The sequence below is a fragment of the Dermacentor silvarum genome, chromosome 3 (assembly GCF_013339745.2).
Source record: "Dermacentor silvarum isolate Dsil-2018 chromosome 3, BIME_Dsil_1.4, whole genome shotgun sequence".
Lineage (NCBI taxonomy): Eukaryota > Metazoa > Arthropoda > Arachnida > Ixodida > Ixodidae > Dermacentor > Dermacentor silvarum.
The window spans coordinates 178,223,277-178,238,813 of record NC_051156.1 but is presented as its reverse complement, the minus strand read 5'-3'; the positions used below and the strand labels follow the sequence as shown (position 1 = coordinate 178,238,813).

At 47.1% G+C, this 15,537-nt stretch overlaps 1 protein-coding gene across 2 annotated transcripts in view; it reads right to left on the bottom strand.

Annotated features, from left to right (window-relative positions):
* Positions 1-12,406, bottom strand: part of LOC119446147 (mite group 2 allergen-like Ixo r 2) — a 145,264-nt gene extending 132,858 nt beyond the window's left edge. Inside the window, exons 1-4 of one of the 2 annotated variants that reach the window (XM_037709376.2) lie at positions 12,026-12,406; positions 9,452-9,556; positions 8,861-9,033; positions 2,979-3,167 (exon numbers count right to left, since the gene is read on the bottom strand). In XM_037709376.2, coding sequence (XP_037565304.2) covers positions 3,087-3,167; positions 8,861-9,033; positions 9,452-9,556; positions 12,026-12,104 — 438 coding nt within the window. In that variant the 5' untranslated portion in view covers positions 12,105-12,406 and the 3' untranslated portion in view covers positions 2,979-3,086. Of the gene's footprint in view, positions 1-2,978; positions 3,168-8,860; positions 9,034-9,451; positions 9,557-12,025 lie in introns of those variants that run through there. The other variant, XM_049663945.1, reaches the window with a different exon arrangement.
* Positions 12,407-15,537: the final 3,131 nt, after the last annotated feature.

The window sequence follows — 15,537 nt, the reverse complement described above, 5'->3', positions numbered from 1 at the left end:
TGTGGACACTGACATTGCCTTTTAAACGGCAGCGGCGAAAGCCTGTGGAGGAGGGAAGAATAGACGGAAAGGCAGGAAGGTTAGCCAATTCTCAGACCGGCTGACTACCCTGTGCTGGGGAAAGGGGGTAATGGGAATAAAAGATAACATTGCAGCGTAACGTGGATGACTATTGCTGCTAACATACCAGCGGCCGTTGCGCCTGTCCTTGTCACATAACCTTATCACTACTGCGTCGCACGTTTGAAGGTAAAACGTATTTAGCGACCTTGTGACAGGAGCACAACCCCTGACTCCTTTTTTAAAGCGTTGCTTGCGTGTTGGAAAAAAACGTCATTTGGTGAATGATCGCCCCCTTGTTCGGCGCCTAAACCGCCTTCTGTGCGAAATGATCTTAAAAACGCCGTTACATTGAAGGCTGCCACAAACCTGTGATGTGTACTCAAGTACGTGCGCATCCAACAGAAACATTGTGAGGATGTAAGGCACCTAACAGGTTTAGTTCAGTGGGAATGTTGTTTACAACTGAGCAAATTATTGCCACGTTATCGAAGATCACCAGCCTTACTTTACAGGTCCTCACGACCGAGTGAGCTTCATTCGGTATTTCACGTAATACCTGCATGAGCGCATATATCTCCTACAAATATGGCAAAAGGACGAATAATTGTAAGACATCGCTGGCATGTTTATTTTTAATGGAAGGAACGGGGAGTAAATACTAGCAATAAGCAGCTGGAGTTTCACAGCTGACAGAAATGGTGTGCCACTTGTAGGACTGCGACATGTGACTTGACAAAAAACAGGGAAGGAGAATCGGCTGCGTCGTCACAGGTGTAGGCTTCCCGGTTGTTAAGAGACGATCCCGCACCTTTTTTGTGAGTGTTCTGGCTTCAGTGCGCCGAGAACAGCAATCTCCACCATGCTCAACAGACTATCAAACCATTCCGCGGAAAGCCGATTTCTCGGACCCTGGTCTCAGCCGACGTCGACCCGACTGGCTTTTGAAGCGCGGTTTCTTTTTCTTTTATTTTATTTCTTAAAGCGCCGGGACTTCGTGGTAGCCTTTGAAGGTTGTCAGGAGCCTCAACGCGTACGCACCGAGAGTTCATTTTCATACCTTCATTCCCTTTCGGCTGTTATTTCTAGCTTTTTTCCCACCGGGCTTTACTCGACGTGAAGATATTTTACGTTGTCACCTGAGAATGTATGTTGCTCTTACGAACACCTATTCATTCTTAATAGAAAAGGTGGATAACGCCAATAGGTGGCCTCTAATACTCAACGTCTATGACAAATTTTCGGCTCGCGAAATTGCTTCCGTCACATTCAACCAGCAAAAGCATAGCCTTTAATATCTGTATCTTAAATCCAGAGGGGTGCCACCCTACGGGGCGTGGAGTTGGACACCACATAATCTGACACTTGTTGGACAGAACAAATTCAAAAGCACCTACTGTGCGACTGCCCATCCTACGAAGATCATAGGCATGCCCTTCAAGCTCATTTAAGTAAACACGATAACAGGCCATATACAGCGCAGAATGTCATGAGACCGTGGCCTCGTGCGTCTGCTATGTGCAAGACCACGAAAGCGATCGTGCCCTTCTCGAGATCCACCAGCTTAGATTACCGTCTGACAGAAAAAAAAAAAACGATGAACGCTTGTCCGTGTCTGATCGTGCATACCGTGAACTTCGCTCCTTCTCATCTTTCAGTGCCCTTACTCAGTGCAGGGTAGCCAATGGGCTCAGTCTGGTTAATCTTCCTGCCTTTCTCCTGTCACTCCTCTCTATCTGTTTTGCAATATGTGCCTCAAAGTAATCAGCTAGAATGTTTAGTAACGAAATTAATTTTGAATTATGGATTTGTATTTGTTATGCAAGTGACGTATGCCTCCTCGAGTAATGCAACTTTCACGAGTACACTTGTGCTATATGCCACAAGCATTTTTTTATTCAGTTAACTCTAAAATAGAGCATCTAGTATATGTATGCTGCGACGAACTGCGAAATGTTTTTTTTTTTCGAGCGACTTCTTACAGAAGGAAGTGCCGAGAAATTTCTTGAAGGGCAGCGACTACGCCATTCTTTAGGTAGCGCTGTCGTATAGTACATTCAATGACCAACACGACTCAAGAATGCAAGAAAATAGATGAGCGGCTAGGGTGCCTAACCACCTCTACAGGAAAGACGACTCACGGTATAAAAAGAGCTAGGAATCTATCCAGCAAGCATTATCCAAAAGCCACAGGCAGCAAGACATAAATTGGTCTAAGTCAAATTTTATAAGCGCGAAGATAGCATTTGAAAAAGCACGATACAGAGAAAGCCACGTTACAAACAATATAGAAAGGCAAGAAAATGTAATTATAAGAGCAGTTGTATTGCGATAATTAAGAGGGCATCGTTTGATTGTTCGAAGTCTGATCAGGCTGTCTTAGGACAAAGAGCCGATAACGACAATTCGTGCACAGCGGCGTGAAAAGGGAGGAAGACAACTGAGCTTGCTTTGCGATAATATCGCAACATCCGTGCACAGGTGAATGTGAACGCAGTTAGTCTGCTCGAGTCCTTAGGCATTAAGAGACACGTCTCTTACTACATTATGATGTGAGCTATAGTTGACTCATATTTTATCTTTATACTTGAAACAGCGCAAAAATTTCAAAGACTTGGTCGGTACTTTCGTCGCTCTGGCAAATGCAAAGATCGTGTCAAGCCTGTTCTCGACTCCGCTGAAGCAACATTTACCTCTTGCTACATAGCGCTAAAGTGCCCAACTTCCCCACCTAACAGTACCCTAAACTGACCATACGAAGAAATAGCTTCTTTTTACCTGCAATAGGCGATTCTTTTAAAACAACAACAACATAAATATATAATAAATTCATTTTACCTCTTTAGCCTTATCACTCTTTCTCCGGACATCAACACAGCATGTTTGTAGCTGGGATCCGTTGACTTCTGGGAATTGAAACTGAATTTTATTGGAGTACTACAATGATTACGTTGCTTTCTTTTTCATAAATGGCTTCAGCAGTCCGTTGGGCTTGCTATATGCTGAGTCCAAGCACACGAGCGCTCTTACTGAAACAGCATGGCGGCCCTAGTGCAAATACTGACTCCTCTTTCGCCAATCATCTTCATTTGCACCTTCACTTCGAACTGTAATGAAGATAAAAAAGAGATCAGGCGGCAGAGAATGAGAGACAACAGTATACATAGTTTGAATAAATGGCATCACTCGCGAAAAGAATCCACAACACGAAAGATAATAATGCTTTGTCACTTCACATACGAGCCCACAACCTGCTAGATTCACACAAAATAAAACATCACAAAGAAAGAAACAAATAACTTAATGCCCCCTTTGGTTAAGAGATAGCATTTCACGTATGTGTCTGAGCTATAAGGAGAACCATATCATGTACTGCGGTTTAACCTTGAGTAACCGAATTTCTGAAATGTGTTCCGAAATTCCCGATAATCCACGTTTTCTGCATTTCTATCCCATCAGAATGCCGCTGAAAACGACCAGGAATAGAATTCACAACCATGCCCTCGGCAACTGAACAGTATAGCCGCGGAGCCGCCATGGCGGGCTGCCTTTTACAATGAGTGCCAGCCAATTGTGACAATTTACCAGCACGATAACCTTGACAAGTAGAGACGTGCTGTGAGCGCCATTCGCAATTTTTTGAAGGAATTAATTTTATATAATGCATATAAGCAACACTGTTTTGTCTTCTACATTGTTCTTTTTTAACGAGCTGATCTCACAGTAGTGTTGTCCTTATGTGTATGTGAAGATACTTGAGTGGACTCTTTCACTCCTTTGTAATGTACTGAACTGTGACTTCGGTGCTGGTGCCCGTAGATCCTTTTGCGCGAGCAAACGCGCATTCTGCTCCGTGCTCCCTGAAGGGCTGCAGAATTAAGCGTCTCTTTCCTCCTTTCCATATATAGAGAGCAAACGCGACTTTTTCGGTCACGCAAAAGGCTGTGGGGGGACGGGACGGAGAGAGAGAGAGGGGAGGCGGCGTTTAGCTGCGGCACCGAATGCGTATTTATATAAAAACGCCGCGCGCGTTCAGTGCGAACGCGGGCAAAACGCCGACGGCGTCGACAACAGTTCTGCGCGTTGCTGGTGCTGCTGCATGTCCAAGTTTATACAGCTGATAAAACTATTATCCTTACTCCGTATAGCTCTCTACTAATTTGCTATCGCAATTGATGCTTCGCCTTTCGGGTTAAACTGCGAGAATTTTTTATTCTCCCGTAAACAGGAAAATTGGGACTTCGGGATAGCCGGCTCTGACGTAGCCTATACCACCCCATGCTTCTACGTCTCAATAAAGAAAAAAATGTTGCAGTTTCGCCCGAAAGGCGAAGCATCAATTGCGACAGCAAATTAGTAGAGAACTATACGAAGTAGCAATAGTAGTTTTATCGGCTGCATAAACTTGGACACATTCGCTTACTAACTGAATTAACAAGCACGGTGTCAGAGCGCACAAGCAAACATAAGTAGATAACGCTCGATGACCGCAAACAACTACTGACAAAACGCTGGCGTGAGCAAGCGCGGCGATGCCTCACCCCAACGTTTTGACAGCGAGTTTCCGCGGTCATCGAATGAGAAGTGTTCATGTTTGCTTGTGCACGCGTGTCACCATGCTTGTTAATTTACTTAGTATGCGTATGTGTTCAGTTTATTACGGCCGATAAAACTAGTATCCTTAGGCCTATTATCATCATCATAATCAGCCTATATTTATGTCCAGTGCAGGATGAAGGGATCTCCCTGCGATCTCCAATTACTCCTGTCTTGCGCTAGCTGATTCCAACTTGCGCCTGCAAATTTCCTAACTTCCTATAGCTGTCCACTAATTTGCTATGGCAATCGATGCTTCGACTTTCGGGCGAAACTTCGATTTATTTAACAAAATGCGCATCTATGCATTGAAGCACAAAAGTAACTGGAACGCCCACCTATTTCGTCCCACACTTTAGGAAATAACATCTCAAAATTTGTGTCATCGTAGAAATTATTTTCAAGTGGATGCGTCTTTCAAACTTGGCGGCTGCAATTCGTAAATTGCAATATGCGCCGTAATTATTTAGGAAGTTAATTAGCAGTTGTTTATTCATTAGTCAAATATGCGTTTCGATTCTTCGTGCAAGAATTGTCCGCCTCTGAACAATCCAGCTCAAGGACTAGAATTGTGATATCTGCTACAGAAGATTTTTTTTAAATTCCATAAATCTTAAAAATGATCAGCCCATATACTAGCCGCCGTCTGCTGATCGGATGGCGGCGACGCGCAGCCGACAACGAGCGGACGACGTGGCGAGCTGCGGCACGTACGCAGTGCCTACTGGTGATATTGATTGATGACTACAAAAACGTTTTTCTCGCTTCAAACAAAATTTACTTGAATAAAAATTTCTAAATTACAAGCTAAGAGGTCAGCGCGCATATTGAGTTGTCTGACATATTTTTATCTGGAGGGCCTTAAGGCTTAAATGTGGCCTGAATCTCGCAAAAAATCCATTTTTGCCAACTTTGGAGGTGTTTTTCTAAAAAAAATATATGCCTTAGGAATCTGAAATTATTTTTAGCCTACACTATGGCAACATGCAAAAAGGAAGAAAAATATTATATTTGAAAATTTTGCACAGTTTATGTAAAAAAATTTCTGAAAACGTAACATTTCTTGCTTTTTTACTGAGCCAAATAAACGCGATAAATTCTAAAATGCATTCAGTTATCACATTATATGAAAAAAGGATGCCTCTAGAATGCTCTAAAATAAAATTTGTAATTACACCTAGTTTCAGACTTGATTAAAAAAATTTACCTCCAACCAACTATTGCTTCTCGGAAACTTCAAACAGCGCTCACGTGATCAAAAATTTTTTTCGACCAAAATACTTTGGTAAAACCTTATTCACACAATAGCCATCTAGCCCAATTTTTTTCATGAAAATCAACGATGGTCGCTTTTTGGGCTGGGACGTTTCGCGTGGAATGACCCTCTATCGCTTTAACGGAAACTGAGCGGTGAAAGCACAGCGCATACAAAGGTAGGAGCGGTGTGCAGATCGCTTTCAAGTTACGGTGCGCACGACCACCCGCAGCCACGCCAAGTTCAAGTACACAGTTGCTGGCCGAGTAGAAGCCGCACCCCCTACCTCCCGCGGTGCCTTCCCGCTTTCCTCCTTGTGCATAGGAGATTGAGTTACCAGTTCCCCTTGCGCCCGGTTGCAAGATGCGCATTTGGTGCCGCAGCACAGCATCGCCCCCGTTCGAATCCCGCCACCACGCGCGCTTCTTTTTTTATTTTTTGAGAGTTGAATCTTCTCCTCGAGAACACGGCCAGCGGACGACAGACAGACAGGCAGGCAGACCCAGGCGAAACAATGGAATGGTAGGCATTCGCTTTAAAAACAAGCAGCGCACCCAGTTACACCTGCATCTTGAAAGCATCTTGCTACGAAAGGGTCTCCTCCTGACACGCCTCTGGAATGTATGCTTTGCCATTCACAGAGGATAAGATAGCTGGTGTCCGCAATAGCAACACGCCGTCTACAAAATTTAACGAATACTACGCGTAGATATAACGCGTGCTAACAACCTTCCTTAATTTCTTTTTTTGCCAACACACCCGCCAATAGTATATGCGCAGTTTCGGCCAAGGGATATGTTGTCATCGAATAAAGATGCCGAGCAGCGCACCGAAGGTTACATCCACTTATGGTTCTGTCAAGGTTATCTTATCGCGCTGTGCATGAAGAATGTGTTTCTTTTGTCAGCGTAGCAGATATGGTGTGATAAGAGACGTATCATCTGATCTACCTGACGATGGCTACTTCAATACTTCGTTTTATTTTTTATTTTTTTCATCGTGCGATAATACGTGTCCTTTCGAAACGTAATCGTATACAAGGTTTCCTAGATAGCAGATAGTCGGCTTGGGCCTGTAGTTTTGTGCGAGTGCACTGGTATTTACTCGCGTTCCTGGCTAACATACAAGCTCTTCATTTCGGTCTCTCACATAATTTGTTTTCGCGATACGTTTGCAAACGTGAGCGCGTGAGCTGATAGTGGCGGTTCGCGCTACGCCCATGCGTTCACGGTGCCCTTTAGTTATCCGAGTAGCCTGTGTGACGGCAACCTAGTATTTCAAGCTTGGCCCCGCGTTATACATCTTTTTTTATCTAGTAGGAACACGCGGGCGTTTTCACATGACAGTTTCGGTATCTCTAACTATTTACTTCGTGTTTTAAAGCGGAATAATGTTATCATACACGCTCATCATGCTGCCATTATCACAGCGCCCGCGTCCTGTTACTACACATAAAGGAAAAAGGGAATCTTATTTTCTACATAGATGCATTTAGGCAGGCAAAAGCCAATTTATTAATAAATAAAAACAAAGTTAGTCAAGCGTGTGCCTGTATATTTAAGGAATACGGTTCTAATGGACGCTGAGAAGCCGGAGCTGTGTCTGTTGCAAATATTTCCCATTGTTTAAGTGCTTTCAGCTTTCTTTTTTCCTAGTATGATTGGGTTTTTCTTTGCAAAAGACGTCAGAATTTGATTTCCTTGCTTCAATCATGATTACGTGTGTGCGCATGCAGAAAGCCAGCTTAGAGCAGCATGGCATTGCGTTTATCGTTACTTCGACCGACGAAAACGTATCTCATGAAAGTATTTCGCCGTGTTGTGTCGCTTGCCGAAATGCAATTGCGCCTCAAGATGAGGCTATCAAAAAGGAAGAAAGAAAGAAAGAAAGAAAGAAAGAAAGAGAGAGAAAGAAAAACACGGCCCCTCGCGTTACTTGTGGCACTTGGGCAGGATATTGAAATTGAATTCTGGTGTTTTACGTGCCCAAACTACGAATCAATTATGAGACACGCGGTAGTGTGGGGCTACGGATTAATTTTCACACCACCGAGGCTTCTTTAACGTGCACCTAAATCAAAGTAGTACCCGCCGGGGTAACTCGGTGACTATGGCGTTGCGCTGCTGAACTCGAGGTTGTGGCTTTAATCTCGGCCGCGGCGACCACATCGTGACGGGGGCGGAATGCAAAAACGCTCGTGTACGGCGCATTGGGTGCACTTTAAAGAACCCCATGTGGTCAAAATTACCCTTTAAACTGGTATACTACCCCCCCCCCCCCCCCGCCTAAAGTCAAAGCCAGGTTTAGTAACGCAAGAGAGTACCCCATAATTAGGTCACAGACACAGCAATAGCGTCCATACTTAAGTCTACACGGAGTCAGCATGCGTGCGAAGGCTTTCTATATAGCATGAGCTAACAGCGACACCTACACCAAAGCGAACCGAAGTCATATTGCAATCGGCTAAAATGTCTAACTTATCCCGTGATGTAAAGGCATCGGCAGTAGCATAACCACCGAGGTATTTTTATGCGTTTTCCAACGGACCAGCGAAGTGGTCGAGAGGCTAGGCCTTTCTGTCCCGACGTAGGAGCGGCCCGCTAGGTGCTAGTGCACGTTCCCAAAGACCTCAATAAAGTTTTTACATTCCATTCCAACGGAAGTTAGTTGCAACACAAGGACGTTTGTAACCACTTATAGTTGAACGTAACCATAAAGCACACCGCAAAACGTTGCCACCACTGTTGCCGCCCCTGTCTACGTATTTCTTTCGATGCTATACCAAAGCGCTCCACTGAAACGGGCTTCACTTCAAGATGTCTACTAGGGCGGAGAAGCCAGCTTCGCCACGACAGCTTTTCACGCGCGATCAGTTGAAGATACCTTCCAGGAAGACGTGAGGACGATCGTATGGGCTGGTTATTGCACTATGAAACGTGTCAGTCATACCGGTGGCGCGTAGAAAGGCACGTGCACAATCATGGTGCCATTGTACTTGCGACCCTTGACAATGGGGCAGCGGTAGACCCCCTCGCACAGATCGCGTTCGATTCCCGGCACGGGTAGCGTCATGCCAAGCAGCGTCATGGTGGGCTCCAGCTGCAGCCACTCGCTGTTCTGATCTGCGAAGCGCGCATGCAAGCAGGTTTTCCCAAGGGGTTCCTTTTACACAGAGCAAAAAAAAAAAAAAAAAAAAAAACATGTTAGCTTCGGGCTCGCTAAAACAGTTCGAACTTGAAATGTGAATGCTTTCTCGTCCGCCTTCGAAAAAAAAAGGGAACTGCGTTGAGTAAGTACAATCATCTGCAACCTTATCACCTGAACTAAGCACATAAATGTCCAGTTGGCTTTTAGAAACTGGTATCGATGACTCCCGGTTTTGCTAACGCACTCTTCGAATCGATTTTGTATGGTACGTCAAGGACGCCATACTGGAGCCCCATTCGCAGTTTTCACCGAGCCGCGCGAGACAAGCAGACAAGCACAGCTTTTCTCTCTGTCTCCTGTGAGCATCACCGCCGATCACACGCAGTTACTTACCCGCAATAATGGAGAAGTGAATCTTCGTGTCCCTACCTCGCAGGAACACGCAAGGGTGGGTGTGACACGGTTCGACGTTAATCGACAGGATTTTGGCCGCGCTACCTGCGACAGAGCAAAGGGCAGAGAGTAACAAATGACAAAGACTTCCTATTTTCCCATTTTGTATAGTAAAATTGACGAGTATTGTGCCCGGTCACCAGCGCCGTCCTTGGTTAGAAAAACTAGTAGCTGGGCTAGTTGGTAATCCATCTTGGTAGCAGCTTAAAAACGCAAGAAAGCACACTGACATACACGCATGTACGCACTCACACACATAACACCCAAGAAAGGACAACCCTCTTCACAGAGCGCTTGTGTGAAAAGGGAGTTTCCTTTCTTGGGTGTTTGTGTGAGTGCGTGCCTCTGTATGTGAGAGCTTTCTTGCGCTCTTAAGCTGTTACCAAGACATGCCTTTCTCTTCGTTTCTCTCTCTCTCTCTCTCCGGTGTGCTTCCACTTAACTCGTTATAAAGCGGCGGTTATCGGTAACAATATAATTGCGAAACGGCGTGCATAAAATAATGCAACAAAATAGCAGCTCTGATGCCGATATGCCAGTGACATGCATTGATCATCAACGCAAATGAATAAACGCAGGCGTTCTTTGACAGATTTCTCTCCGGAGGTCACGTATGTTTCAGTCATTTCTGCCATTTACTAATAGTTAAACTTTTCGCCGTAACTGCGAAGATGTGAGCAATGGAATCCTTCCTTAGGCGCGCTGGACGGCGCCGCAGTGCATTAACTACACTGTCTCAGGGCTAAACATAGGCGCGCAGCCATGCACGTGACACTGGACAATGTCACAAATGGCTGACATCAGACGATGAGCCGTATCGTTTCCTCCCGATCACGATGTCAGAATAGTTCTCCCGATCGACTTAATCACTAGCCGCTGTACGTATGCACATACATCACGTCATAAACTAGAGCTTCGCGTCGCCCCACTCACCCGCCGCTGTGTAACGATACGTAGCACGCCATGACAGAACCATGAGTGTACCAAGAGCAGCGATTCAAACACGAAGCCACCAATACGCAATGGGAATAATGATGCCTGACGAGTTCTGAGACGCACATCGGCGCTTTTACTCGTTGCTACAGGGGCGGTAGTGCCGTGTGCCTTCGTTATTAGTTGGTGTGTGCGTTTAACGACTGCACGAGCGAAGTTACTAGCACCTGCGCTTTATGCCTACAGCACATTCTTGATCTTTTTTTATCTGAAGTCATCAAATGGCCCATTGAGCGAGAAAGCCGGCGTCTGTCGTCTGGACAAGCGAAAAACGGCACTAAATTCCCATTGGCTGCGACGCCACGTCACGCGCGCGCCTGTATGAAGCAGAGCGGGCGAAAGGGTACACCTGCTGTCGCAATAGCACGCCAGGTGTTGCGTGTGGGGAGAGGGCGTTGCCGCGACGCCACGTCACCCTCGCAAGCCTGTATTATCCGCGCGTTCCTTGTCCGCGCAAGCTCTCGCCTGCGTTCTACCTGCGCCTCGGTAAGGTCAAATGAAAACGCGCCAAGCCACTCCTAGATAGCAGGCCTGTGCACTCCGCTTTATGACGTCATGCTACTGGGACTGAAATTTCCATTATCAAGCCCGGCGTGACGAAAGCGGTGACGTCAAAATCACCGCGGTCTACTCGGGAGCGTCTCCGTTAGATTCTATGGCAGTCAGGCAAGGTAGCATGACGTCACGGATCGATGTGCACCGGCCTTGCGATATATAGGAGGCGTTGGCGAAGCGTCTCAACGCGCTCGCTTGCCGCTAGGAGTTCACAACTCGAAGGACCGCTCATGCAGCGGTGTTCAATTGGACATAAATGCTTTCGCATTCACAACTCACAAGAAACGCTGAGGTGTTTTTTTTTCTTTTTTTTTCACTCGCATTTTGCTTCTTATAACGGCATCAATAGCAAGCGGAGAACTTCATTTTAGGAAGCTGGCTGCTGCTAAATGCCCACGATCTAAAGTTAAAGTCCTCCGCTAACTATCCGTGACGGCGCCCATAGTAACAAGAACGGAATGATGAACGCAAGCGAAAACGGGCTATAGCATACGTAAACCGAAGGCTCCAGAACAGTCAACGCGCAGTGCAACAATGACCAGGTTCGATCGTTGCAGGCATCACCTGGGACATGGTTGAGATAACTGACGAGCGAACAGGACGCTAGCGCCTCTGCGGCACCGGGATCGAGAGCGCCAACTCGCAGATCTCCGCCAAGGCTCTGCTCTTAATACACAGACATCAATTGTTTGTCGCTAGACTGCGATGCTCGAAGCGAAATCCACGAACTCAGCTGTGTCAATCGGTGCTAATGAAATCACAATATGAACCACTTTCGCGAGAAAAAAGTCGCATTTTCTTTTGTAAGGCGGAGCATATTTCGCTAATTAACACTATACGCAATGTTATGACAGGAAAGGAAAGCACAGGCCGTTGGCAGCTCATCACTGCCGCAGCGCAGATGAAAGCAGCCAAACGGATTGCAGAGTTTGCATATGGCAGGGTGCATATTGAGCTTGCACTTACCGCAGTCCTCGTACTTGTAGTTTCCGACCAAACCTCGGGCCAACCCGAAGGCGAGACTCAGTGCCAGGATCCAGATCATGATCGAGGGTCACTTCCCGAGACGCGATTTCCGCCCCTCGGCGCTCCGCGTTCTTCCTTTGACGAAACACGATTCGACAGGGCCACAAGCATGTGCGCACAACTCGTAAAAAGAAAAAGGGAAAAAAAAAACGCGCGTTCAACGAACGTCGTTTGCTATAGCATCAGCGACCGTTTCCACAAAGCACCAGGGACTGGCGCCTGCAGCACCGGGCACAAAGTGCACGATCATGGTTTAGTGTATAACTTGCCTACTTCTCGTTGTATTAGTACAGCAGCGGCCACCACGAGGCAGTAGGCTGATTAAGACGCAATATAAATGGTTGTATTCGTTTATACTCCCCCAAAAGACGGTACGGTTGATAGGGCAATCTGAAAACGTATTGATGCTATTCAACGCCTCTTAGATAACAAGGCCAGAGTGTTTCGAATATGACGTCATCCAGGAAGACCGATGTTCCAATAGAAAACCATGCCTCAGAAAAAAAAAAAAAAGATCGCGCAACGTGTGGCCCGCATGTCATCGTGCCCAACGCGAAAATGCACCTGAGACAACAATCGGAGGGACACATTCAGAACGCTAGACAAACTGATACTAGCGTGACATAACGAATTATGATGTGTGGTTATGCATCTTGCATCATTGTTGTGTCGTTGAGACGGTTTATGTATTGAGGAACGAATCGGTGTGCGCAGGCTTTTATTATCTAGAAAGTGTCGATAGCACGTTTCGATGGAATAAAAAGCCAAGTACGTGGACTTTTTGCCATCAGGATGTAATCACGCACCCAAAGCTCGTTTCACATGCCGCGATCGAATCACGTGCGATCGCGTACGACATCCACCTACAGCGGCTGCAAAAACCTCTACTGCGCGGAGGCTGCGGCACCTGAATAATGGTAGCGCATCAGCACAGTGGATTAGCAAAGTGGATGGAAAAACGGCGCCGCGGTAGCATCGCGCGCCTAATGCGAGATGTTGGTTCGGTTCCGACTGCGGCAACTAGTTTAGTTTATTTAGTTGCACGAGCATCGAGTGACACTCTTGTTTCTTGCGCAGCGTTTCCGGTTCACCTAATGAGACGACCAGGGACGAAATTCAGAAAAAAATTGGGAAAAAGATAGTACAGTGCGAAATCCATTGGTTTCATTATATATATGATACCAGAGCATAAGTTAAGTTGCAAGTTGAGTAACTGAAGTGTCTGGAATAATTAGAATTAGAATTCACTGATTACCGCACACCAATGCTCAGAACCCAAACATCGATGTGCGAGTGCCACTAAGAGACACCGAAGTCATAGATAAGGGTCGCCTACCGTTTTTTATCTTTCTCCTCATTGCCTGCTGAAAATTTTCCCTTCCTGCCGCCGCTCTTGTACATTCGTAGTTCTTTTCTGGGCCCCAGATGTCTTCAGTCATTTTCTGTAACTTTTTGTCTGGGGTCCATTCTGAAATTGCCCGGGACGACTAAAACATTTCGTTCACTTTACTTAGCTGGAAAGCGAATGCATTTCGCAGCACTTTTAGAGACTGGTTTCTCAAAAATGGCGCTAGTAAATATTTCTGCAGCGGAAACATGATTCCACCGCTGTTCGGCATCAATTTCGCAATCGCAGTATCTGCGCTAAAGTGAATACATGTATTCGTCTGTTAATTTTTTAAAGAAAGCAGCTATATACTGCAAAATCGGGCAGAAGAATTTATTACATAAATGAATACGCTAATTCCGAAATTGAAGTAACACTAACTATAAATTGTGGCAGCACAAAATTAAACAAGAGGAACACAAACGAATCCGCCTGCAGCGCCACTAACTAGTTGAACATGCAGATATTTTTTTTCTTCGAGAAGCGCGCTATCCAGCCTTTCAATGGACTTCCTTCTGTGTGGCTTTCAGGTTGCCAAGCAACAGTGTCACGATGGCGTTGAACGTCATCCGGGAGAAACCGCACTGTGGCCGGCGCAGGTGGTCCACCCGGGTGCGGATCTCCTGGTCGGTGAAGTTCGGCTGCTGCTTGTTTACCATTCGCACTATTTTCAATGTTTGCTGCGCCATCTTGCTGTATACGTAGGGGACTCTCCGTGGCTGGACCTCATGGACTCGACGTCCGAGCATGGAGCAGCAACGTCCTCCTTACCGCCGGGCAGTTCGTGGAACTCGGCCGTCGGCGGCCACTTTGCGTACCTCCTGAACTTCTGTGTCAGCCGGGGGCAGTGGCCGGGGTCTTGGGTCAATGGGAAGCGAGCGCGGCTTCTCATCGGGCCTGGGACAAGGTGTTGGGTACATCTGATGCAGCGGTGGCCGTGGCTGCGGTGGCCGCGGGCTGACCTGGGCGCCTGCCCCATTCGAGCCAGTGGGCTTCTTCTCTTTCTTGGCGGTGCAGTTCTTTAGCTCCGCCGCACTTAGCTGTGGTGCTGGTGGAGGCACCTGGAGTAACTGGCCAATCTTGACACGGAGATCCTGCACCTCGCTGGCTTGACTCTCCCGGAAGGTTTCCAGCCGCTCTTTCAGCTCCGCGATCTCTGCGTCGCGCTTCGGCAGCGGTGACTCTAGCTCGGTGAACCGGGCTGGGTCCAATTCATGGGGCTGGGCCTCGGGATCGCCCGTTTGCTGCACCGCTTGCAGAGCTCGTGGCAGACAAGGAGGCCAAGGCGCTTGGCTGCAGCCGTACTGCATTTGGCGCCTTTCTTCCTCTTCGTCGTCTCTATCGACGGCGGACTCGTAAGCATAGGTGTTCGACGAGCTGAAACGCGCGCCCCGAGGTCCGCCGTCAGTTGCCTCCAGGTGCTGGCGTCCGCTGTAGTTGGAACGAGTGGTCAGACACACGGTGGTAGCTCCGTCCTGAAGAAGGGATGTGCTGAAGCATGCATATACGTCATCGGGGCCGTGGTGATAGACAAAGGCGTACAGGTCCTCGTGAACCACTCGAAATCCTGGGCGCCGATCTAGAAAGGTAGTCAGGGTGCCTAATACTTCGAGGACTAGCTGAGGCTGCGAAGGGTTCGGCGCTTCCAACAGGTCGTCTTCCTGGGACGGGCCCTTTTCCTGCAGCACTTCTCGCAGCTGTCTCAAGGTATCCATCACCTCTGACTCTGCGAGAGCCTTCGGCCCTGGCTCTTCATTCACGATGACTTCGTGTTCTCCAGTGAAGCTGGTTTCTACCACGACAACTTCAGACGCACTTGCCTCGCATTTCCTCCACTTCAAAGGCTCGGTGGTGTGCGATGATGATCGAGTTCGACGATGATCGAGTGTCTCTGGAGTAGCCAGAACGCCATCTTTTGAACAGCGCTTGAGAGCAGCTGCTTCTGTCGCATTTCCGGGAACGTCAGGTTTCAGCTGCACCTTGACAAGGGCGAAGAGCTCCAAAAGGTTTGCCTTCATGTTGGACGGCAAGCTACTGGGACCGCCTCTTGTCAAGCCGAACGAGA